The sequence below is a fragment of the Camelus dromedarius genome, chromosome 23, assembly GCF_036321535.1.
Source record: "Camelus dromedarius isolate mCamDro1 chromosome 23, mCamDro1.pat, whole genome shotgun sequence".
In the NCBI taxonomy this organism is placed as follows: domain Eukaryota; kingdom Metazoa; phylum Chordata; class Mammalia; order Artiodactyla; family Camelidae; genus Camelus; species Camelus dromedarius.
The window spans coordinates 3,350,088-3,375,154 of record NC_087458.1 but is presented as its reverse complement, the minus strand read 5'-3'; the positions used below and the strand labels follow the sequence as shown (position 1 = coordinate 3,375,154).

Genomic DNA, 25,067 nt, shown 5'->3' with positions numbered 1-25,067 from the left:
GCGACACTTCGGGCTCTGAGGCCAGGCCACAAGGTAACTGGCCTGAATGCCATCCTGGTCTAGCTTTAGTCCTGCGTGCGGCAGAGCCAAGGACAAACTCCCATTGCCCTTATAAGTCAGGTGTCAAATGGACTCTCAGAGGGTGATGAACGGATCCGTTTACTTGCTAATCTCTGACCTGAATCCACGGTCTCTCCTCCTAATGGCACGGGTACCGGCTCTTTTTCCTGCCATGTCAGCTCAATTCGAGGAGCCTAAGTTCTTTCTCTACCCGTCTTTGGCTCCAGCCCCAGGTGCGGAATCGGGTTCGTTCTCTTGTTAGGCAAATCAACGTGTTCTGCAGGTGTGCTGAGGTGTGGGAAAGCCAGCTGTGCTTCAAAGGGATGAAGTTCTTGGTTTTCGGAGACATAACACGTGTCAGCGTGTAGAGGGATTTAGAAAAGAAGCTAAGAGGATTTGCGTGTGTAAACGTAACCTGAAGACTTGTCCTGAGCCCTCAGAGTAACTGCTTGTGTCCCGGTGTCCAAAGTGACTCAGGCAAAGGAGGCTTAGTTCCTAGTGCTGAGAAGGCCCTTTTTCAGGTAGTAACGGAACTCCTCCTGTGTATATTGGAGATCGACAAGGCAGCTGCGCCCCCTGCCACACCCCGTTTTGGTTTTTTAAATGTATATGTGTAACTCAGAAAAACTTCAGAATGTTCCCGCCCGGCTTCGAACCGGGGACCTTTCGCGTGTGAGGCGAACGTGATAACCACTACACTACGGAAACCAGCTGCGAAGCCCAGCTTGACGGTATGTCCAGGAAACCGTAGGTCCTGCTGTCACTAATCTGGCCACCGACTCTTTAAACTGAATAACCCTAGCAACACAAGCGATGGATCCGTCAGGGAAGGAGACGGCGGCTCCTGAGAGGCCCTGGCGTTGGGTTCTGAGTCTCCCTCAAAGCGAGGACCGTGGAGCTCCCCAGAGTTTGACTTCAGGACCCGCCACAGCTTGACTTGGGGACCCGCGTCCTACGCAGGGTCTCCAGGTCCAAAGCTAAGCGCCGGAGGGCAAGGGTCGCCTCCGCTGACTCCCCAGCTCACAGAGGCTGCGGGAGCCGGAGGGTTAGGTGCGTCTGAGCCCCAGGAGACGCCGCACCCAGCAGTGTGGACGCCGCCCCTACCTGGCTGCGGACCCGCGCTGCGGTGGCCCTTTTCACCGCACCAGCGGTCAGAGCTCTCGGCTCTCGGAAATGATCTGTGCTTTGAATCCACGGAACTGTAGGACCCGTTCTCCTCCTTCCTCCCCTCTGCGCTGGACCTTCGCCTTCTTTCCTCGCAAGCCCTTTTGCCTCAGGTATCAAAGGGGATCGTTCTGATGTCCACTAGGCAAAAGGACTTCCTCTGGTTTCCGCCTCTGTCGCTTCATCTTTTCGAATCAATTTCAGTCCAATATTTTAATCACGTATTTATGTTTTAGCCAGTATCGTAGCAAAGGCTATGTCATAGGCATTTGGCAGTTTTAAAATATCCGATGAACATACAACGTATAAAAACTTGTGAGAAACACCTAAATCAGTGCTGACAGGGGAGTTTAAAGCCCTAAGTTAAATTTCTAATACATTAGAAAAGAAGAGAATTTTTAAATCAGTAACTCAAGTTCCCACAGCAAGAAACAAAACAAAACAAAACAAAACAGAACAAAAGAAGGAAAGAAATAAAAATGAAAAGTGAAAGAAATCCAAAGCAAACAGAAGAAAGAAAATAATACAAAGCAGAAATTAATGACATTGAAAACAAAAAGCAATGGATGAAATCAATAAAATAAAAGCCGATTCGTTGAAGAGGTCAATAATCCTGACAAAGGACAAAAGACACACAAGTAATTAGTATCAGGAATGAACAGAGACTACAGTCACCACAGATTTTTCAGATATCAAAAGGATAAGGGAATATTAGGAAAAACTCTACACAAATAAATTTGACTGCTTAGACGAAATGGACAAATTCCTTAGAAGTACAAACCACTACAACTCACTAAATATGAAGTTGATACTTTGAATAACTCTATAACTGTTCAGGAGAGTCTACTTGTAACTTAAATATCCCAAGGAAAGAAATTCTGGACCCAGATGGTTGCACTGGAAAATTCTACAGAAAGTTAAAAGAAGAATGAATATCAATTCTACATAATCTCTTCTAGAAATCAGAAGAGTACGGAACACTTCTCAATTCATTCTATGAAGCATCTACTACCCTGACACCAGAACCAGGGGCAAAAATTTTCAAAAAGAAAGCTACAGCTATCTTACATAAATATAAAAATATTCTAATATCCTACACATTCCGCATGAACGTAGATGAAAAAAATCTTAACAAATATTAACAAATAGAATTCAGCAATATGTTCAGAGAACCAGGCACCATGATCAAGAGGGGTTTACACTAGAGCTACAAGACTGGTTCAATATTCAAAGAAAATCAAAGCGTTTCAATGCTCACAGCTATCATCATACTCAGTGGTGCAAACATGAAAACTTTTCCTCCAAGATTAGGAACAAGATGAGGATACCCACTCTCACCACTTTTATTCAACGTGTTATTGGAAGTCCTTGCCATAGCAATTAGACAAGGAAAAGAAATACAATCTTCCAAATTGGAAAGGAAAAAATAAAACTGTCATTGTTTGCAGACAAGATGATATTTTATATTTAAAAAACCCTAAAGACTCTATTAAAAAGCTGCTAGAACGAATCAATGAATTCAGTAAAGTTGCAACATACAATCACAACACAAATAATACAATACAATTTTAAAAATCTGTTGTGTTTCTATACACTAGCAGCAAAAAATCAGGAAGAGACATTGAGAAAATAATCTCATTTATAATTGTATCAAAAATACTAAAATACCCAGGAATAAATTTAACCAAAGAGAGGAAAGACCTGTGCACTGAAAACTATAAGACACTGATGAGAGAAACTGAAGAAAACAAATAAGTGAAAAGATATTCATGCTCATGGACTGGAAGAATTAATATTGTTAAAATATCAATATCATCCAAAGCAATCTACAAATTCAATGCAAACCCTTTAAAAATTCCAATGGCATGTTTTTGTTTTTGTTTTCTTTTTTCTTTTCTTTTCTTTTTTTTTTTTTTACAGAAACAGAACAAACAAAACTAAAATTTGTATGGAACCACAAAAGCACCCAAATACCCAAAGCAATCTTAGAGTAGTAAGAACAAAGCTGGAGGCATCTTGCCCTCTGATTTCAAACCATGTTACAAAACTATGGTAATCAAAATGGTATGGTACTGGCATAAAAACAGAAATATAGATCAACGGAACAAAATAGAGAGCCCAGAAATAAACCCACAGATATATGGTCAATTAATTGATGACAAAACAGCCAAAAATATACAATGGAGAAAGGACAGTCTCCTCAATAAATGATGTTGGGAAAACTGAAAAGCCACATGCAAAAGAATGAAACTGGACCACTCTCTTAAATCACTCACGAAAATTAATTCAAAAGGAATTAAACACTTGAAAGGAAGGCCTGAAACCATAAAATTCCTTAAAAGAAAACATAGATGGCAAGCTCCTTGACATCAGCCTTGGCAATAATTTTTTGAATTTGACACCAAAAGCGATGGCAACATAAGCAAAAATAAACAAGTGAAACTACAGCACACTAAAAAGCTTCTGCACAGCAAAGGAAACCATCGATAAAATTAAAAGATAACTTACCAAACAGAGAAAATATTTGAAAATCATGTATCGGATGAGATTAATATCCACAATATATAAACAGCTTATATAATTCAATAGCAAAAAAGAAATCCAAGTAATATTAGGCAGAGAATATGAATGGACATTTTTCCAGAGAAGACATATAGATGGCCAACAAGTGCATGAAACGGTGCTCAATATCACTAATCATCAGCGAAATGCAAATTAAAATCACAATCGGGTATTACCTCACACCTGTTAGAATGGCTGTTATCAAGAAGACAAGAAATAACGGCTTGCTTCCTGATAGGATGCACAAATACTATGTGCTCGTCTTTCCAAAAATGTTTAGTTGGATCAGCACGTAGGACCCTGAGCAAGATGACTAGCCTGTCCTCTTCAGAAATTCAATGACATCAAAAGTGACAAAAACAAAGAAATTGGGAGAGAGTTCCAGGTAATGAGGACTAAAGTACAACTCAGGAATTTTAATTGGAACATGGGGAAACATCAGTACCACAACACAAACACTTAATTCTTAATCTCTCTCCCATATGTATGTATAATATGGATGTGTATGTTAAAGGCATCTATATTTACATACCTACACATGTATATATGCATTATAGACATGATGTTTTTTAAACAATGGGGGAATTTACATATGGAGCTTATGTTAGATAATACTGTTGAATTAAGAGTACTGTCCTTAGATTCAACAATTGAATTGTATTCTGGTTATACAGGCTAATGCCCTTAATATCAGGAAATAGATGCTGAAGCGTTTAGGGCTGAAGTGGGCTTTTTGTCTGCATTTACTAAAGCAATATGAATGGTGTGTGGGTGCCTGCAGACAGAGGAGAGGAGCAAATGTATGTTAATTGTTGAATTGAGATGAACAGAATCGAGGTGTTCATTGTGTAGGTCTTTCAGATTTTCTGTAGGCTTGAAAATTTTCAAATTAAATAATTGTCACGGGAAATTACTGTAAAACACAGGAAGCTGTGAAGAGCTGAGTCTTGCATCAAAAATTAGCTCTCAATGAATCTGTCCCTTGCAGAGGGGTGTGACCGTCCTCAATGCCACCCACCCGTACAAGAAAGGGTGCATCACTAGTCTGCTGTACAAACCCACCTAGAGGTTCCGCCACCCGGGATTTGTCCTCCTTCCATGAAGCAGCCCTCTAACCTGGAACTCTGGTAAGTTGGAGGCTACTTTATATATTTCACAGCTTCTGAATAAGATGTCCTGCTTTTATATTTGATTGCAAAAGACAAATTAAGAGTAAAGAAATTTATTTTCAGGAAAAAACCCAGATGAGAGTGGAGTTATTTGGAAGCTACCAGTTCCATCTAGGTACATTCTCTCTCTCTGTGGGTCCTAAACAGAGACCCCCTAGCATGGAACTTCTGCGGGAGTGTACTGAAACCACAGGACTGAACAGCAAACTCTCACGACCCTTCTCCGGCAGAGGTCCTATCACTGTGAACCGGGGGCCCCATCAGGTGCGTGTGCATGAGACCGCTGCTCTGCTTCTAGTTGCCCAACTGCGGGGGCAGAAATTTTTGCCTGAATATCTTGGTTCCCTGAGGGTGAGATGAAATGAATATTCTCTGGGTAATACCAGGCACTTGATAACATTTCATTTTGGAATGAAGTGATGCATTCAGACTATCACTCTGGGGTATAAAGGTAGGGGACACATCAATGTTTGATTTTCCTGCTTTACACTGAAGAAAGAAGTCTTTATAATTTTGATTTGTACAAAAAGACGATAGCCAACAGAATGTATATAAAATTAACTCTATTCTCAGAGACTTCTAAACCCTCGTCCTTCAAGGAAAAGAGACACGTGCTGAAGAGCTGGTGAATAGTCTGCAGTGACAGTACTCTGAGTTGTTCTTGACCCAAGTCCTCGCCGTCTTCCCCCAGCTGCTGCTGACTCCAGTTATCCACAGGCTGGGGGTGGGGAGGGAAAATGTTACGGCCTCTCCAGCTGATCTGTGAGTCTGGGTATCGATGTGCCCTTGGCAGTTGTCACATTAGCAGGCTGGAGGGATGATTTCTGCAAACTATTTATTTGGAGTAAAAATCTGGAGTGGCTCTGAAATCTTGCTCTTCTTTCGTATTTAGAATTTCGCTTGTTTTGTTTTCATTTCGCTCATCAGCTGGGAAACTGTTTGTGACTATGCGTTATTGAAGTAAAGCATAATTCGAGCACTTTCATAATCTGAGCATTAGTTGTTACCTGAAACATAACACAAAAACTAAACTGAGGATCTTCTGTCAGGTTCTGCTGGTAGCTAACTGAGGCTGGAGTGAGAGCTGAGAGAGGAAAGAGGCCATGTGCTACCTGAATGCAGGTAACTGGATAAGCTAGGGGGTAAACTACAGTCTGGAAAGAGGAAGCTGTAGTAGCAGATTAGAGGGAAAGTCCTCTGAAATATGCCATCTGCCCTGCGGTGTGGAACAGAGGGCCCCACCACCGCATGATGCTGAGAGCCCTGCTCACAGCTGCCGCAGGGGGGTTAGCCAGATCCCCACCACCTCCCCCTCAGTATCACTTTACTCTCTATTCCACTCTTTTGGAGAAAAACAAAGGCCTTTCACATCTCCTGGGTGCCTAGCTTCAAACATGCACATTCAGAAACAGTCTGTTTCCTAGAACAGTTCCAGGAAAAAGAGGATATTTTGCAAGGAAATCTGGCTCCCAAATCCATGTGCTAGTCCTTTTAAATAGGAGGGCAGCACCAAGGGAACAGCCCTAGAATGTGAAAACCAGCAGAATCTTCAGACATCATCTACGATATTGTGATTTATAATAAGAAATACATACTTGGTCTTCATCCCCATTTCTGGCACAGAGCTCCTAAAACCCCTGGAATTCCTAAGTGATGGAGGCATAAAATTCATTTGTTACGTTAATGAGGAAACTTTGGGAAAGCGCCTTATCTTGAGGGCTGATTGCCTGGAAGTTCAGCCTTGTGATTGGAGGGTTGGAACTTCCAGTCTCTGACCTCCTGGGAGGGTGAGGGCTGGCAGCTGAGTTCAATCACCAATGATAAATGATTTAATCAATCGTGCCCGTGTAAGGAAGTCTCCGTAAAAACCCAAAAGGTTTTTAAGGTTCTGAGAGCTTCTGGCTTCTGGGTTGCTGAATGCATGTTGGCGCTAGGAGAGCGGCTTTCTCTGAGGGGCCGTTAAAGCCCCACACCCTTTCCCCACGCCTTGCTTATGTATCTCTTCCATCTGCTGTTCCTGACTTATACCCTTTTATTTAAAAAAAAAAAAAAAAGGTAACCTGGTGAGTGAAATGTCTCTCTCAGTTCTGTGGGCTGTTCTAGCAAATTCATCAAAGCTGACAAGGGGGTGTGTTACCCTCTGATTTGGGGCCAGTCAGAAGTACGGGTAACAACCTGGGCTTTCTACTGGCATCTGAAAGGGTGTGGGAGAGCGGGCAACCTTGTAGAATTGAAGCGTGGCCCAGTGCTAAGCTCCCTCCACAGGGCCACCTCCTACACAAGGATATGGGAAGTTTAAAGGATGTTGACACAAGGAGGGAAAATACTGAAGGCCTCTGAGTAGGGCTAGTCTAGCTCTGGGAGAGGAGTGGCCACCTCTTTGGTATGAAGTTGTGGGTACTAGAAAGGTATTCCTCTCTGCTGAATACTTCTCCCACTTGATTTGTGACCGAACGTCTTTAAGAGGTGTCAAATACTCCCTCTGCTCCTCAGGGGGAAGGGGAAACAGGACTGAAGATGCCTTTGTAAAGGAACAGAATGAGGAACAAAACGCACGTACTTACGCCCGCCTGGGGCAAAAGGGTAAAACAGGACATGGTTTATACCGCTATAAGAACCTCAGCTAACAGTGATCAAATTAAGATAGCCTCTTTCTCTTGCCTAGAAGAGAATACACACCATATTGTCCTCTAGTGATCCAAACTTTTGTCCCCAAAGGAAAGTCAGTCAGTTAAGGGAAAGGAGACGAAAGTTGAGGTCTTAACCTGCACACACACACACACTTCGCACACACCAGTGAGTCGGCTAGCTCAGGGGCTCTTACACCTGGAGGAGCTTCACTGGCTAGATTGGGTGGTTTTTTTTGGAAAGTGGCATGTGAGTGGCCTTGCTGCTAGCTTCAGCCTCTCCTCCAGTTGCTGGTTGTTGGTTTAGATTCCATTACTGCACTGAGACTAAACCCACAAACAAAGAAAACCCACCAGCTTCGGTGTTGCACAAAGAATGGGAACCCTGGCCACTTACTCAAGGGTTGCCAAGATCAGAGCCTTGTCTTTAGGGAAACCGCTTGATGTTCCAGAGCTAACATGGAACCACACGGGGAGACAAGCCGCCTGACGGGAAATGGAGACTGGTGCTTGAACTCAGGAAGTGTGATCACTGGACTTCCAAATATGGTCAAGACTGCCGATGTTGTGGACAGCTAGAAAAACCCATGGGACAACATTCAGGAACCAGAATTAGCAAGGACATTTCAGGAAAGCTAAGATGCTTCATCTTAAAGAAGGAGGTTCATTAGACAGATTCTGTACATGTGCTGAAGGGGAGCAGAAAGCCTGCCACGATCCCTTCACTGTCTCCACTCTGGCTTGTCTCGGGTTCCTCGGCTTGCCTATGCCAATGGAGGCCAGACGGATGGCAATGCGGTGTGGACCAGGAACGATGCAAGTTACTGACCCACCAGGGACCCGTACTTGATCCCAAAACTGTATGCAGCCTAATCACTTTTGCAAGGCGCGTTTTGGGGGCCTGCCTACAGAGATGATCTCAATCACCCGAGACAGAGGCGGTGAGCGTGGAGAAGCCGCCAGAGCTTCATTTCTCAGTCCTCTGGGTGTTGGAGCTTTCTTCTCTTTATACTGGGGGTACTCACCGGCCACATCCACGGCAGAGCTGGCTTCCTGCCCGTCACACGCAAAGGCGTTGGTGTTGGGAGGCTGGTGGGAGTCCTGGTAGCTGGAATGAGTCAGATACATTTCATCTAGTGAGTCCTCCTGGACTTCACTCTCTTCTTCCGCCTGGAGCCCCCTGCTGAAGCTGGGGTGGGGGTGGGTGGGCAGGAAAGACAGGAGATTAGACTAAGGCAACCTGGAACCACAGCCTCACAGCTGGTCCTGATCTGAAGCTCATGGCAGAGGCACCAGAAATCAGAGGGGCCATCTTATGTGAGAGGAAGCATGACAATCCCCTTCTGACTGGTGTCACAGTGAGGCTAGAGCTGGGGTGGGAGAGCGAGCAGCAGGTGTGCAGCGTAGTGATCTCCTAACACGAGGAACGACACAACTACTCCACTAGAACACACTATGACAGGCAGGACGCGCAGAGACCTAAAATATTGGCTTTTAAATGCTCTGGACAAATTTTAGGGAATACTATATGAAGGGGTCCATTGAATACTGGCTCCCGAGGCAATGTAACCTCCTTAGGGCTCTTGCAGCTTTTACACCTCTTTTTTCCCCTAAATATTTGATATGGTTGATTTTATTTTTCAAGATAGATTTCTGGTGATGAAACACCTGCAAACACACCTCAGGACAACTGTGCAGAAAGCAGAGAGGCGTCTCATTTTGGCTTTTAACCACATGGGTTTTTAGGAAACAGGAACCAGGGATCTCTGGCTGGCATGCCTTTAGGTCAGACTGATTCTAGTCAACTAGACTTGAGGAATTACTAGGGAATGGTAGCCAACGCAAGAACTGCAAAGAGAACCAATAACACTGTTTAAAATGACACATCATTGGATGATGAATAAATGCAGTGGGTACAGTCAGCAGTTTCTGGTTTCTCCTGGATCAGCGACCTCTGGCCTCTTGGTCTCTTGCTTCTGGAATCCTCTCCAGATTTCACCATTCCATCATCAGCCCTTTCATCATTCAGAGTTACCTGGGTGCCAGTGGCTCCTGTCCATCTTCACCTTCCCTATCCTGATGATCTTCTGTGAACCAAAAATACGAAGAGCTAGCAGGAAATTAAGCAGGTCCCGCTTCACACATCACAAGTACAAGGGCCTATGTGACCAGGGACGCAATACTCTACATATTTGTTCAGACGCTCTGGGAGAATGATTCCAGGAGGCGCGGGTGTGTCTTTAGAGGAGCAGCCTGGCAGGCTTTTCTGAGCAACACTGGGCGGTATGTCGCTGGCATGATGAATCATCACCATGAGGTCTGCTCCTAAGTCAAGGCAAAGGGTTTAAAATGTTTGGTCCCCAGCCTGCAGGGTACTGGCCCACTGCCTTCTGTACTTCTTCAGCTGTAACCTTCATTTTGCCACAAGGCTGGCTGCTAGACCATGGATGTGTGTCCCATTACTGTTCTCACGTGGAGCCTGCAGCAGCATCTGAGCAGTAAGACCTTCAGGAGAAGCCACCTCTTTCTGACCAAATGACCGGACAGAGGGCCCTCTGTATGCCAATGAGTGTAAAGAGAATCTTCCCTTCCTTTCCATTTCTTCTTTTTCTCTTTTTCCTCCTGACCCGGCCCAGAGACCAGCCCAGTTGCAGAACTGCATTGTCACGGCAGCTGAGCAGGGCCGTAAAGCACAAATGAGAATCTAGCCCTCTAGTCAAACAGGGACCTCTTGTCTGAAGAGTGTGAAGAGTGTCCCCCCCTTCTTTTTCGTTCTCAATTTTCTTGCCTCCTTGCTCTAACAGTAGCCCCAGTCATGTGGAACTGCAGCACAGTGTGATAGGACAAGTGACTGAAAGAGCCCAATCTCTCTGTAGAGGGACTTGGAAAAGGGACCCTTGGGAACTGGGACGTATGAAAGAAATGCTAGAGAGGGGAGAGGCTGGAACACTGTCCATAAACTGACAGAAATCCCCGGGCTCATCCCCAAAATGAACACGTGTGGAACAGACCCAAAGAATCATGGCAAAGGGTTACAGAAATGAATGACCATAAAACCAGCAGCTAGTTCAGACTAAACCTGAGTGACTTATTTGCTCGACTGACTTAAACAATACATCAAGTACACTGAACACTAAACTGACATTGGAGCTACTGCCCATAGTACTCGCAAGTCTGAGCCTAGCAGGGGTTGATTGCCTGCTAAGAAATTCTTTTCAGAGGACTTTAACAGGACCCCGGGTCTCACAACATAATATTCAAAATGTCCAGAGTACAATCTGAAAGTATTCAACATAATAAAAACTTAACAATTATCTCAACAGATGAATAAAAAGCATTTCACAAAGCTCAACATCTATTCAAAATAAAACTCTTGGCAAATAAAGAACAAAAATGAACTTCTTCACATAAATTGGAAACTTTAGTTAGTTAGACCATGCCTGCGCATGTTTCGTTAGGAGACATAATTCCTTCTCTGTTGTCAGCAGTCAACATCATAAGACAAAAAACAGAAGCTTTGTTTGTTCACTCAAATATGAATAAATAAAACAAGCAAAAGCTGCCTCAACCTGATGAAAGTCACCATGATCATTAATTGGAAAACTCAATATTATTAAAATGGTCAATTCTCCTCAAACTCTTCGTAGATTCAAAGCAATGCCACTCAAAATCCTAGCAGGACTTTTAATAGCTAATGACAAGCTGATTGTAAAACTTATATGGAAAGGCAAAGGATCTTGTTTCAGGCAAAGAGTTTTTAGATATAACTGCAAAACCATGATGCATAAGTTGGACTTTATCAATACCAGGAAATTCTTCTCCCTGAAAGACAGTTAAGAGAATGAAAAGGTAAGCCGCAGACTGGGAGACAATACTGGCAAATCAAATATGTGATACAGGACTTGTACCCGGAAATATAAAGAACTCTCAAGACTCAATGATAAGGAAACAGCAACTCAACTGTCAAATGCACATCGTAGTTGAACACTCACTTTACCGAAGATACATGGATGGTCAATAGGCATATGAAAAGACCCTCAGAATCATCAGTCATTAGGAAATGCAAATTAAAACCACAGTGATAGGCCACCACACACCTACTAAAATTGCCAAAATGACAAAAAGCAAAAGAACAACCACCTGAAAATATCAGGATCTGGTACTGGGGAAGAGTTGGAACTCTACTCATTGCTGGGGGGCATGCGGAATGGTAGAGCCACACTGGAAAACGGTTTGGCAGTTTTGTATAAATTAAACGTACACTGACCCCGTGTACCCAGCAACCCCACGCCTGGGTGTTTACCCAAGTGAAGTGAAAACATTTTTCACACAAAAATCTGTGTATGACTCTTAGCAGCGATTATTCGTAAGTGCCCCAGACTGAAAACAATCCAAATGGCCTCCGGTGGATGAAAGGGTAAACAAAAAGTGATACGTCTCTATAATGGAATAGAAGTCAGCACGAAAGCGGGAAATCTATGGGGACAAAAACCAAACACAGCGGTTGCCAGCGCCTGGCGTTGGGGAAAAACGGTTGACTACAAAGAGGCAGAAGGGAATTTTAGGAGGGATGGAACTGTTATATACCTTGATTGTGGGAGTGCTTATAACACTGTATATAACACTTATGTACACATTTTTATTGTGTATCAATACAATATGGGTCATTTTATTGTATATCAAAGTCCTTAAAAATGATTGGATGGCTGCTGCCTCCTGCTCCAAAAGCCTGTGATGAAGGAGGCAGTTGTCATAATGTGGCCTCCAGACCCGTGTAGTCTCCACTGTACTCACCCCCAGCCAGCCCTGTGTTGCCATGGTCCCCAGAGTGTGAGGTGTACCAGCAGGTGTAGTGTAAGCACCTGACAGTCCCTTTTTAAAAAAAAAATGTAACCCAAGTGCCTGATATTAAGCTATTGATTCCCAAGGCATCCACTTCAAAGACGAGGATCTCAAATAACACACTGGCAACTACATGACTAGACAGAGTCAGGTTGCCTCATCCTTGAAGTTTTTTGCTTTAGAAATTCCTGGTTGATTTAGATAACTGATGCTTGACCACTTCCTGCACTGTTTAAAAACTGACGTTTTTTCCTTCTTGCACTTTAATTCCCCTCTTCTGTTTTAAATTCAGCAGTAAAGAGTGAACCCACGGAACCCTAGCTGCCCCATCACAGAACCACAGGACTCTGCTCTCTCTCTCCCTGTGACCTCGCTGTGTGGCCCTGGGTGTGTGTGCACCGCGTAGCCCTCAGGACTTGGGATTAATACACCTTGTGTTTTTCGAAATGTCCTGATGGTTGTTGCTGAGGTGTATCGTGCAATCCTAATAAGAAGCACAAGGGTCTGTCCAGCCACAACATTGGCTCCAGAAGGGGAAATGTCTGCGGGGGCTCGCCTCCAGCCCAGGGGAATACTCTCAGGTATGTCTAGACAGTAGCATCACCATCCTTTGGCTGAGACCGACACGAAACAGCAGGGCATCCGGATAAAGTCACTGGAGGGTCGTGGAGGCAGGGGGTCTCGTGTGAGGCTAGGACCTTGGCAGGAGCTAAGGGTCTTCAGGCCCTGTAGCCGACTTACCGGTGGTGAGCTGGCTGGCAAGTCTCTCTGCCAGCTGGCTTCCTTGGGTCAGTAGCTCACAGAATCTCTGCCTCTGGTAGTAGGCGATGTCAGTGCTCCTGAGGAGACTCTCAAAAGACTTGACTGTGTTCCTTGCATGCTGGGTGAAAAGGTAACAGGCACCTTTTCCTTCCTGTATCTTCTGTCGTAAGTGGGTCAGTTCTTGGGCTTGAGCCTGAATTAGGGGGTCATATTTCCTAAGGTGGGAAGGGAAAGTAAAATTTAAAAATGAATGTAGTGAGTGATAAATTATGGGAGATTTAGCAGAGATACTTCTTAGATTGCCCCTAAGGAATTCCTCATGCTGAATTCTTTATATATATACACACAGACACACACACACATACATATACATATACATACATATATTCGTTTTCATAATTTTTTCACCAAAGATTATTATAAGATATTGAATATAGTTCCCTGTGCTATATAGAAGAAATTTGGTTTTTCTCTACTTTTATATACACCTCATGCTGAGTTCTTGTACAAGTTGTGTGACTTGCCTGTGGCAGAGGGAATGAGGAAATAGCACTGGGTTTGTTTCTTTTTCTTTTTTTTTTAATTACCTTTCTTTTAAAAAGAAATTCCTTCAGCTCCTCACTTCAGCCCCCATCCATTTCAATAAAATATACATCATCAAGCATTATGCAGAACGTAGGGGGTGGAAAGCCAGATACAGAAGTGCTAGACTGGCATTAATTGAAAGGATGAAAAGCAAAACCAATGACAGGGTCAAGATTACCCACACCTTCCCAGTCTCCTTACCCAAGCCTTGCAGCTGATCTCATCTTCTCTGCCAGCTCCCCTTCCTCAAATGGCACTCCCTCCTCCAGCACAAATTCAATAAGTTCTTTGTACTCTTCACAGTCTGAGAAAACAGAGACGCTGCCTCAGGGGAAAGCTGGGCATGCTGCTGTGGTCACTGCCTTCAAGGGAGGAGGCAGGATCCATCCCAGGGGCAGATGTAACCATGGTACCAGGCCCTATGCTGGGATTTCCACACCTTATTCCTCAGCCTCCCAACTACGTGGCATTTGATTACTCCCCACTGTAGAGATGAGGAAAGAGAAGCTCATAGACGGGCAGATTAACTTGCTCAAGATGATTCAGCTGGAATGAGGCAATGTCTGGATCCACACACCCTGAGTTCTGACTCCAAATCTGAGCCACTTTCGCAGCCTCTTAAGTGAAACACTCATCTGGGCATGAAGTAGGACTCTCTGTGTGTTTGGGAAAGCTCCAAGGACTGTAGGGCTGACGGTCTCCCACAATGAGGGTTTCAACGATCCCTCCGTATTTCAAAGATGTAAAAGTTTATCTGGATAAAATCGTGTAAAAAGGTATCTGAAGATGAAAATGTCTGAAAGACAGATGTTCAAATGCTAACAGGTGTGTTAGGTTGGAGGGAGAACTAATGTCTGCCAAGGCACTGTTCTAGCAGATTTTTAAGAATTATCATCACGCAATCATCACCACTACCTGAAGAGGTAGCCACTATTCTTATTACCATTACAGATGCGGAAACAGAGGCATGGAGAAGGTGAGCAACTTGGATTTGAACCCAGGAAGCCTGGCTCTTAATCACAGCACTGTAGTAGTACCCTGACAGGAAGATAGTGGGTGATATCTTTCTTCTTCTCTAGCTTCAAAAAAGTTGTATTATGATTATAATAAATTAAGTTCAAAAAAAACACAAAAAACCAAAACCCTTATATTCGCACACCCCAAAGCTGGTCTTTTCACGTCATTGATAAATAGGCTTTAATTATTACTTTTTTGTCCACGTCAGTAAGTTGGATAGCAAATTTTATCCCTCACTGATTTACGAAAAAATGATTGTAGAAATTTGAAAGCCAACTCAAATTCAATAATCAGTAAGAATCCTCCCGTTTTTTCCCTGTCCCCTCAGGCACTTGCTCCCATGGTCCTTCAGCCACTACGGCTCCACCCTCCCTTCGATGGTGAACAGGTTTGAAATGGTCCAGTGGATTTCCAGATGTGAAAGCTGATGGTGGAGAGGGAAGGGCCATCCCCTGCCCTGCCCTGCCTGCTACGAGGCCTGGAGGTCTCCTCCACTTGGCTTCATTCTCATTTTGCCATTTGTCTCAAAGCCCAGATCCTGGATTTGCTTGCTGTCTGTGAACTTCACATTCAGAGGGAGGTAGCAAAGGTGCTGTAGAGTCTCTGGTTTTCCTGGAAATACCCTCCATCTCACCAGAGGCTGAGGAATGGCTTCTCAGACTTTATGTGCGAAAAGAATCTTGCCCCAGGCATCAGGACTTCCCTCTGTGTCTGCCAGTCACACTCTCACCTCCAGACATCTGTGGCTCAGCTGGGAACAGACAGATTTAAGCTCTTTTAAGGTAGGGAGTCCTATCACTTCTTTCTCCCCAGGGCAGCCGGCACAGTGCTCTGCAAGTGGCTGCTCAGTCAAAGACTGAATTTAATCCTGAGATATTTAAGCCTACAACGAGATTATAGGTTTGTAGAATCTGCCACATGTTCCTGGGAGAGAAAAGAAAGTTGAGTGCCTGAACCAAGATCTTAGCTCAATTCCTCCCATACTCTCACTGCAAACTTTACTCCTTTGTGACTCAGTGTTTCCATCCTCTGCAAACTGAAGGTAAAATACCCATTTCTACCTTTCTAGGAGTACAATCAGGTTTGTTTTGATGGAAGAGAGAGAAGAATGAAGTCTGGAGGGTATTTCATTTCTTGTAGGGAAGATGGGCAATCATTTATCACTTTGGTGACTATGACCCCATAAGGCTTACTGTATTTCTGCAGCTGGTTGGCCAGGGAGTAAACAGTAGCTTTGGATGTGAGGAATTTCTCTGTGAGGTCTCGAAAGTCCTGTTTGACTTTTTCCAGCTGGGAGCGCAAGTTCTGGTTGATTTCCAGGATGCTCATTTCTGTCCTTGAGCCAGAGAAAGAGGTGAGAGATACTGCCATGCTGAAGCTTGTGGTGGAAGAAACAGAGCCAGACCCTGCAGAGAAGAAACCCAAACAAATAATAAATTCAAAACAAGTGAATGGATTATGGTGATGGTTGCACTGCCTGGTAAACTACTAAAAATCATTGAAGTGTACAAGTGGGTTAGTTTTATAGTATGTAAATTATACTTCAATAAAGTTTCTTTAAGTGAAAAGAAAAGTATTTAAACATATCTAAAGAATGCAGATGTAATTCATTACTTACTTTTGGGCCAGACTTCGTCAGCATTCCACCGCTCTGAGGGGCTTTCACCACGGAGGTAAGGCACAAGATGCCAGAGCTCCGAGGCCAGGCTATGCTGAGCGCGCCAGAGAGAGGACCCAGCCGGCCAGGTAACCATGCGGAGGCCCAGAACAGAATTGGAAGGTGGAGCGTGTCGTGGAATCTTGGGGGCCCCTGTCTTCCAGCTGCCTAGGCCACGCCGATACACAAGGCCGCCTGGGCTGTTCTGAAGTTCGCCACTGATGGGGACACCCCCTCCGCAGCCAGTCTCAGTCTGTCTGTATCCACGTGCTGATACCACAGACCTATCTCTTCCTAAAACGTAAAAAACTATTTGTTATTGTTTATTCTTGCAAGCATATAAATCATCAAGGAATTGATATTTCTCAAATTCTTTCATTGTCTTAAACACTGTCATAAAGTCACTTTTCCTCATGGAAAATTTAAGACTTTTAGATACTCTTGGAGTTTTTGGTTTGCTAGTTTTTTTTCCACCCCGTTTTACTATTTTGAGGAAAATATCCCAAATGTAATACTGTGTTCCATGTATGAATAATTAATTTATAAGGGTTACTGGCAAGACTGTGTCTTAATTAACTTCTTACTGCAGACTGACGTTATGATGGCTTCTTTTTCCTCAACGGGAAAGCAACTAGGCTTTTCGTTAACCTTGAAGTCGGCTTTGACATTCCCTACCTCCCAGCCCCACCCTCCTCCTCTATGTGTGGGTTCCTTTGTGTTTTAATCTGTATATGCATATTCCACGCTTATCCCTTATGGATGTCATTCTAGTGCGAAAGGCTTTCTTCCCCACTTGTCAAAGTCATTGAAGTAGATTTTGTATGTTTCTTTGAACACTTGTAGTGGCCACATAATTTGGGGTGCTTTGTAAACTAGTGCTATTCTTTACGTCCAGAGCAGTTTTTATAGAACACTGAGCGATGGCTTGTGTTGACCCAAACTTATTGACCTGTTCTTGTTTTCTCAGAGTGTGGTAAACATCCAGATCTTGGGTCTATGGTAGTTAGTGGTGACCCACAGTATTCCTGTGCAGTGGGATTTAGTGGCATAGAAGCTGAGGTTTTAAAGAGAGGCATAGGCAGGCAGGAGAAATAATCCCCTGACCTCTCCTAACTTCCTACCTATCAATTTCTTCCTGGTTTTGTGAGCCAAGACGAGGGAAATTCCCTGAAATATCTCTCTCTTCCCTTCAGCTGCCTAGCTTTTCCAAGCTAGTGGACTCCACATATATGACCACGGCCACCTCCATATGTGCCACTGAACATTCATGACAAAGTGAGGGTGGAGGACAAACTACCTACACTACTTGCCAACCTGCTTCTAGACTATAGTTCTGGTCTGTGAGATGTCCCAAACTGTATGCAATTCAAGTCCTTCGAAATGTTTTGGGGCATATTATACGGCTTAGTGTACGGTCTATCCTGGAGAATGTTGGGGAAGAGGGTGAACAATCTTGAGAGAAAGAGATCATGAAACCGGCCACCATTTTTCACACAATAGGTTCCTCCTCCAGTCACAGTAGTCTAGGACTACAAAGGAATAGAAGCAGAAGGGGAAAAAAGGATCCCGCAGAGACTGACTCACAGGGGATTGAGCTATTGAGGTTGTCAGATAGGAGCTTAATGTGGTATGTTTTAGCCGTTCAGAAAATAGATGACATGATAAATCTTTTCCAGCAGAGAAAGAGAATCTATTTTGAAAAAGCAAATGGAAGTTCTGGGAGCTGGGGAGTTAGCAGGGCGACCCCTGATCCCGGGCGCTTAGTTGTGGAAGGAGAGACCCTGCGTTGGATGCGGGAACCCGAAACCAAACTGTCCTGGCTGCGGCGGGGTGGGGCAGGGGGGAGGTGCGGAGCCCCAAGCCAGGGCCTCTCTGGGACTGCAGTCTTCTTGCTGGAGGTATTGCTGGCGCTTCGAGCGTTTTGCTCTCAGTTTAAAGGGTTGGTGGGCAGGATAGGGTTTTCCTGGACGTACTGTGAAGCGCCAGCACCAGTTCGGTTTCCGTAGTGTAGTGGTTATCACGTTCGCCTCACACGCGAAAGGTCCCCGGTTCGAAACCGGGCGGAAACACGTCCGCTTTCTTTTCCGCCCCTCCGATATTTACATTCCCATTGGAAAAACTAAAAGGAGGCAAGGAGGGGTGGGACGTGCTGGCGTGCACAGCTGTGCTCTCCTTCCCCAGGATACATGGGAGGAGTTCCCTTGCTACCGGGAAGCCTACTCCGCACTAGGAACCGGGCCTCCTTTCTCCGCTCTCGGTCACTTTGGACACCGCTTAGCTCAAGGAGGGCACAGGACAAGGCCCCCTTCAAGTTACCTTTACATCCGGAAATCCCCTCACTTTCTCATTTAGAGACTTTTCCCCTCTACACGCTGACACCTATTAAGTCTCGGAAAACCACGAAGTTCACCCCTGTGAAGCACACTTGGCTTTCCCGCACCTCAGCACACCTGCGGAACACGTTGATTTGCCTGACAGAACAAAAGAGAAGTAACCCTGCACCGAGGGTTCGAGTCAAAGACGCGTAGTTGAGAATTTCAGGCTCCACGAATTGAGCTGGTCGGGGAGGAAAAGGAGCCAGTACCCCTGCCGTCACCGGGAGCGCCCCTGGACTGAGGACAGAGGTCAGCAAGGAGACCCATCCGCTCATCTCCCGCTGAGAGCCAGGTCTGCGCCTGACTTAAAAGGAAACCGAGGTTCAGAAAGAGAGAATGACCTCGGCTCTGCCGCGGACAGAGACGTAGCTGGACTAGGAGGGAACCCAGCCGGTTACCACGTGCGGCCTGGCCTGGCCTGGCCTCGGAGCAGAGAGCGTCGCCCACAGCGGGAGAGGGGAAGGGTGACGAGCAGCGGGCCAAGGGCCGGGAGCCTTGCACAGCTGCATTCAGCCCAGAGGGGCTGGGAATGGCCTCTTTTTCTGCTCTGTCCTTAGAAACCCAACATTTATTGTCACGAGTTTCGACTAGACATGGCAAATTCGAGCGGGATGGTGAGTGGGCTTTGTTTCCTATGACTCCCTGGTGGTCTCTTGGTTAGGATTTGAAGCCTCCGCAGCCCGGGTTCGATTCCCGGCCAGAGAAATTTCTTTTCTCACCGTCTTGGCTCCCAGGAACCCTGCGGTTTGCCTCAAGGTCCCTACGCCGAGGGAAGGTGCGATGATCCGCCGGGGGATGGGCGGCCTTCTTTCTACCCTCTGCGCCTTCATCTCACAGACCTAATGGCGCACAGAGTTTTCATCCAAAGAGAACCTAGGACTTGTGTTCCAAGAACTCATCGAAAATCAGAAACATTGGAAACACACACAACATTTGAAATACTAACATCGCATATTCTGTCCCTATCCGCACACCGAGCCCTTTACCATCTTTGATTCGGCGCTCCCTCGCCAATGTATCAACTGCGACACCATTTGAGAGTAACTGCCGTCATCTCAATTCAAGATCACTGCTTGGGCCGCTGTTGCTCCTTTCCTTTGTCGAGTCCCTCCAAACCGGCTTCTGCGGGACCCGTCCGCCAAGGCCACAGGAAGGCTTTGCCCTCGCGAGCAGGCCCCTTGTGCCCCTTCGGGAACCCGAAATCTCGTCTCTTCAGGCTGCCGGAGTGCAGGCCAGACGCGCCCTGTGCTTGTGGGAACACGACTGGGTTGTCATCCCCCAGCTGCCGCTGCCTCCGGACCCCTCCTGGCTGCCTCCGTGGGCGGCGGGGTCTTGGGTCAGCCTGAGCGCTGGAGCCGCCCACCTGGGGAGAGGCCCTTTCAGGGAAGTGCGGCCGCCCCCTTGGCTCTTGCCTGGCTCCGTGTGCCCTGCAGGGAACATGAAGGGTTCTGACCTGACAGAAAGCAGAAGAACCTTTCCCGTGATGGGAGGATGAGGGGAGCGGGTAGGAAATGCGTCAGAGGGTGGGGGAAAGTTCTCAAGGGCTTTCCAGAATTGTCGGCCTCGGTGCTGTCAGGTGGGCGACTGCCCTGTGATAATGGTGCTTGGTCTTCTCTTGTCCGGACCTTGACGTGGTGCTGGGTCCAGTCTGAGTTTAAGCAGACAGAGGCAGCCTGATTTGCAGTACAGATTCCAGTGCGTCTGTCTCCAAAGAGGGGTAGTCACCCAGCTTGTGGTTGTAGGATCCCAGGGGATGACATGCATGGGAAAGTTTTCTTGAACTTTCCTTCTTGGTCACATGTAACTCAGGGGGTAAAAACGAAGTTTAGCTCTAGACAAATGAATGGACTTTGGAGCTAGGTTAAAAAAAAAAAAAAGATACTTTTACAGACTTTAAAGAATTCTAGTAATTGACGTGTAACAGCGTAGACAGCATTTGTGTCATGTCATACTGCTGAAGGTGAACCCTTGTATGCATCACATCACTTTGAGAACTTCTGTCTGAAAGGTACTTTGTGCTGTCTTCCAGATTTTCGAATAATGTGGAAGCACAGTGTTGGGAGCACAGTGTTCTAGGTTGTATACGTCCTGAAATTATTTTCCCTTCAAAATCCTAAGGATACTGAATGGCCTAAATGTCCTCATCTGGTTTTACTGGTCCAGTATGCAAACTTGAATTCCGATAAATATTTAAGTTTATAAAATTTAAAATTTTGAGTTCCAGCAAAATAAACATACCACATACCATACAATGTCTTTGAAATAAAGTCTCATAATTCTAGAAATCATAGCGACTTAGTTATTTCACTTACAATTTTGAGGTAGACTTTTTAGGCATCGTGCGATATTTGAACCAACATGCATTTCTCCATTATGATTCGGCTCAAGTTGTGATTTTAAGATCCATTTTTCCCTTTTAAGTTCTTTAACTGATAATAAATTGGATTAATTAATTATAATCTTTGCCTGGAGGATTTCTAATTAACACAGGAATAACAAAAATACTGTTCTGATACAATGCTGCTGCATATTTTTATACGTTGATGAGTGGCCGAAGGTTAACAGGTTAAGAGGAGGTGTGGGCACCTTGAGCGGATGTCAGTGAATGGCCAGCCACTGTCAAGGAGCCATATAGAGACAGTGACAGTCATGTTACTGCAGGCTTGGTGGTATAGGAGGGAACCTAGTCATTAGAGTGTGTGCCTCCAACCAAAGCGAAAACACACAGAGAAAAGAGGAGAAGAACAAATGTCTTGGACGGGTGTGTATTTCCCCCTCCAATCGAGAAGCTACTTGGCAGGAAGAAATCTGGAGTCATTCTGGCCAGTCTTCTCGAGACTCGATCAAGCAGGTCACCACCAAAAACAATGACAATTGTTGAAAGGCTTTCTAAACACCTTGGAAGTTTAGCGGCTGAGCACATGCAATGGGGTGTCTTTGGGTCACATCCACATCGTCCCTGTATGGTACCTCCCACTTACGTGATTCAGGAGGGCACCACTCCCCTTGTTAGAGTATTGGATAGATATATAGGAACTTGGTTGTGATGACAGGAGTGTGAAGAAAAGGCTCGTTCTTTGAGTTAAAAAAAAGTGCATCGGAGTAGAAATTGGCACACCTTCTATTGAAATCAAACTGGGAAAACATGAAGATACGCTTTCAGCTTCTGGTGGAGGTGGGGTGAGACGAATCAGATTTACCACCCTGCCTGAAATCTCACCCTACCTCCCAACCCCACCCCCAACCACCGCCCCCAGGAAAAGGAAAAAGAGGAAAGACACGAAACACCGGTTTTCAAGACACTGGAAATCAGGCAGCAAAACCCAGCAACCCCTGAGACATGAGCAACAACCAACGTGAGTCCTGTCATTGGCCTGGCTTACTGCTTCCAGACTTTCCAGGCTAGGCACCAGGAGGGGGATCTGAGGCCAACTCCTTGGGCTGTGGAGATGAAGCTGAGTTTTGATTGGAGGACAAGGCAGCTAGAGTGCACAGGACAGAGATCCAGTGATGAGAGAGAGAGAGAGAGGAAGAGAACCCTGGGATATGAAAAGGCTCTCCCTCAAGGACTCAGCAGAGCAATGATCGCGAACAGGGTATGCTTATGCAGAAACTACCCGAGGCCAAGGAAGGAAACTTGAAAAGATCAATGCACAGTGTGCCTGCTGCTCACGCAGGACAGGCAATTGCACTCGCTCCCCCAAGCCAGCCTGGACTACTCATAATTCACAGGCCTTTGGGAAGAACACTCAGGAAGATTTTTTTCAGTAGTGAGAGTAATCAGCCCTAGAATGACCTACCTAAACTATCACAAAAGCAAGGCCCAAAGGGATCAAACTGTTTACAAGTCACTTAACTGTGCCACAGAACGAAACTCAAGACGATTTCTAGGAATACCAAAATAGCGAGCGCCCAAGAAGGGAAACTTTGACGATGTCTGGCATCCAATCAAAGGTGCCAGGCATGCAAAGAGGCAGGAGAAAATGACAAGGAGGAGAACAATCAATCAATCAACCGAAACTGAACCATAACTGACAAGACGTTAAAATTCCCAGGGAGGACTTCAAGACAGTTATGATGACTGTGTTGCCCATGTGCCAAGAGTTAAGTAGAAATATGGAACATTTTCCAGTGGCCTGAATCAAACTGTAGACGTGGAAACTATCACATCTGAGATAATAAGTTCACCAGGTGGAAATGACATCAGTTTGACATCACAGGAAAAAAAGATTAGGGAACATAAAGGCATGAACAACCGACAATATCCAAAATGAACCTACAGTAAAAAAAGAAAAAGAAAGAAAAAGAAAAAGAAAAAAGAAAAAATTCTTTTTTTTTTTTTTAATGAACAGAGCATTATTGAGTGGTAGAGTGACTTTAAAAGGCCTAATATATGAGTAATTTGGAATCTCTGGAAAGACTCCGGGAGAAGGGAAAAATTTGGAAGAAATATTGACGGAAAATTTTCCGATCATAATAAAAATTATAAATCCACTGATCCAAGGAGCCAAATGAACAGCAGCAGCACATGAAACATGAAGAAAACCACATCTAGTCACATCATACTTAACTTGCTCAACTCCACTGAAAAAGAAAAGAAAAATATCTCCAAAGCAGCCAGAGGAAAAAGACATGGTACATAAAAAAAATAAAATAAAATAAAAAAAATAAAAATATGCCAGACTCCTCATCAGAAACAGTGCCAGAGAGAAGACAGTGGAGCAACATCTTTAAGGGACTGAAGGGGTCGGGGGAGTGAATGTGTAATTGCATACCTCCTCCCCAAGAAACGTCTTTCAAAAATGAAGGTGCATAATGACATCTACAGACATATAAACGCTGAAGGAATTCATCACCAGCAGACCCACACTATGAGAAATGTGAAAGGAGTCCACTGATACCGGATGGAAATCTGGATGTACACAAAGGGATGAAGGACAACAGAAAAGGTACTTGCATGGGGAACTATGTAACATTTTTCTTATTACTTAAATCTCTTTTTTTTTAAAAAGTGAGATTAAACCAAAGTAATAACGATGGATTGTGGGGTTTATAACCTATGTAAAGTGAAATGCCTGCCAACAACAGCATAAAGGCCAGCGGGGGGAATGTGAAGAGGTGTGGCATGACTTGAAGAAAGACTGTGCTGTGGTTAGCTACCGACGTATGCTATAAAGCTGAAAGCAATAGCCGAAATAACCAAACCAAAGAGTTACAGCTAATAAGCCAACAAAGGAGTGGAAATGGAATCATCCAGAAACCATGTAAACACTGTGATAGAGCAATGGCTCTCCGGGGGCTCTTCGCTAGAGAAGCACTCGTACAAGGGGCCAAAGATACGTGTTCAGGAATGAGGACTACAGCATTACTTGTAACCATGAAATCATAGAACCAGATTAATCTCAAAAGTATATGGAAATGGTTAAATCAACACTAGTAAGTACAAAGACGGAAGAAACTCCGTTGTTAAAAAGGAATTCAGAGTAACGATGACTCAAGTGAGCTGACATTTTCAGCCAGCCAGCGAGCGACCTAGTTTTCCTGGTGCGGTTCTGGGCCAGCCTCAAGTGATGAATTGAGGAGCTTAGGTTCTCCTGTCGTACACAAGACGACGCAGAGGTCAGGAGCGTAGTGGTGGGGGCATCGCTCTTTGGCCGTGAGGGGAGAGGATGCACAGAGTAGAGAGAGAACCTCAAGATCTTAGCTCTCTCAAAAGGGCAGGCTGAACACGTCCCTGGGTGGGCTCGAACCACCAACCTTTCGGTTAACAGCCGAACGCGCTGGCCGATTGCGCCACAGAGACGCTCGGGCGACGCCTTCTCTCAGGCTCAGAGAGAGCAAGTTCGGCTTCCGCGCTCGGCTCAGTCACTCGCCTTTCTCAGGACCGCGGTGCCGGCTCCAAAGCCTCAGAAAACCCGGGAAGTGGAGTCGACGCGGCGTGTTCGTCCGGTGGGAAAGCCGTGCGTCGGGCGATTCCGAAGGCAGAAGGGACAGCCGAGCGGGAAGCCGGAACCCAGGTGGTGGGGAGGGTCGGTCAGAAGGGACGAGCGGGAAGAGGCGGGGAAGAAGCCCGCGAGGCGGGGAGGAGGACAAGGAGACTTCCTAGGAGGCCTGTGCAGAGACACGTGCGGATCTGGGGAGACGAGGATTGGTTTGGGGCTTGGTTTGGTTTGGTTTGATCATGAGGTATCAAACTTGAGGGGAAGAGAGTGCAGAATGGAGAGCGGGCGTGAAAGAGAGAAGAGTG

The 25,067-nt window shown here is 45.3% G+C and overlaps 1 protein-coding gene and 3 non-coding genes across 4 annotated transcripts; 1 reads left to right on the top strand and 3 right to left on the bottom strand.

Annotated features, from left to right (window-relative positions):
• Positions 1-695: 695 nt before the first annotated feature.
• On the bottom strand, positions 696-768 carry TRNAV-CAC (transfer RNA valine (anticodon CAC)). Its single transcript has one exon. It is a non-coding gene; the product is annotated as a tRNA-Val (tRNA).
• A 7,687-nt stretch (positions 769-8,455) lies between these two features.
• On the bottom strand, positions 8,456-16,159 carry LOC105105893 (neuroblastoma breakpoint family member 6-like protein). Its single transcript, XM_031436768.2, has 5 exons — positions 15,982-16,159; positions 13,973-14,075; positions 13,166-13,401; positions 9,618-9,669; positions 8,456-8,771 (listed from the first exon to the last, which is right to left on the bottom strand). The coding sequence occupies exons 1-5, from the start codon at positions 16,157-16,159 to the stop codon at positions 8,456-8,458; spliced, it is 885 nt and encodes a 294-aa protein (XP_031292628.1).
• Positions 16,160-18,441: 2,282 nt separating this feature from the next.
• Positions 18,442-18,514, top strand: TRNAV-CAC (transfer RNA valine (anticodon CAC)). Its single transcript has one exon. It is a non-coding gene; the product is annotated as a tRNA-Val (tRNA).
• Positions 18,515-24,549: 6,035 nt separating this feature from the next.
• On the bottom strand, positions 24,550-24,623 carry TRNAN-GUU (transfer RNA asparagine (anticodon GUU)). Its single transcript has one exon. It is a non-coding gene; the product is annotated as a tRNA-Asn (tRNA).
• Between the last annotated feature and the right edge of the window lie 444 nt (positions 24,624-25,067).

Excerpts from the sequence above, each read along its gene's own strand:
- LOC105105893 (XM_031436768.2), bottom strand. The coding sequence starts at position 16,159 with ATGGCAGTATCTCTCACCTCTTTCTCTGGCTCAAGGACAGAAATGAGC. Across the intron at positions 14,076-15,981 it reads CAACCAGCTGCAGAAATACA|ACTGTGAAGAGTACAAAGAA; the intron begins GTAAGCCTTATG and ends CTGTTTTCTCAG. Across the intron at positions 13,402-13,972 it reads AGATCAGCTGCAAGGCTTGG|GAAATATGACCCCCTAATTC; the intron begins GTAAGGAGACTG and ends TTCCCACCTTAG.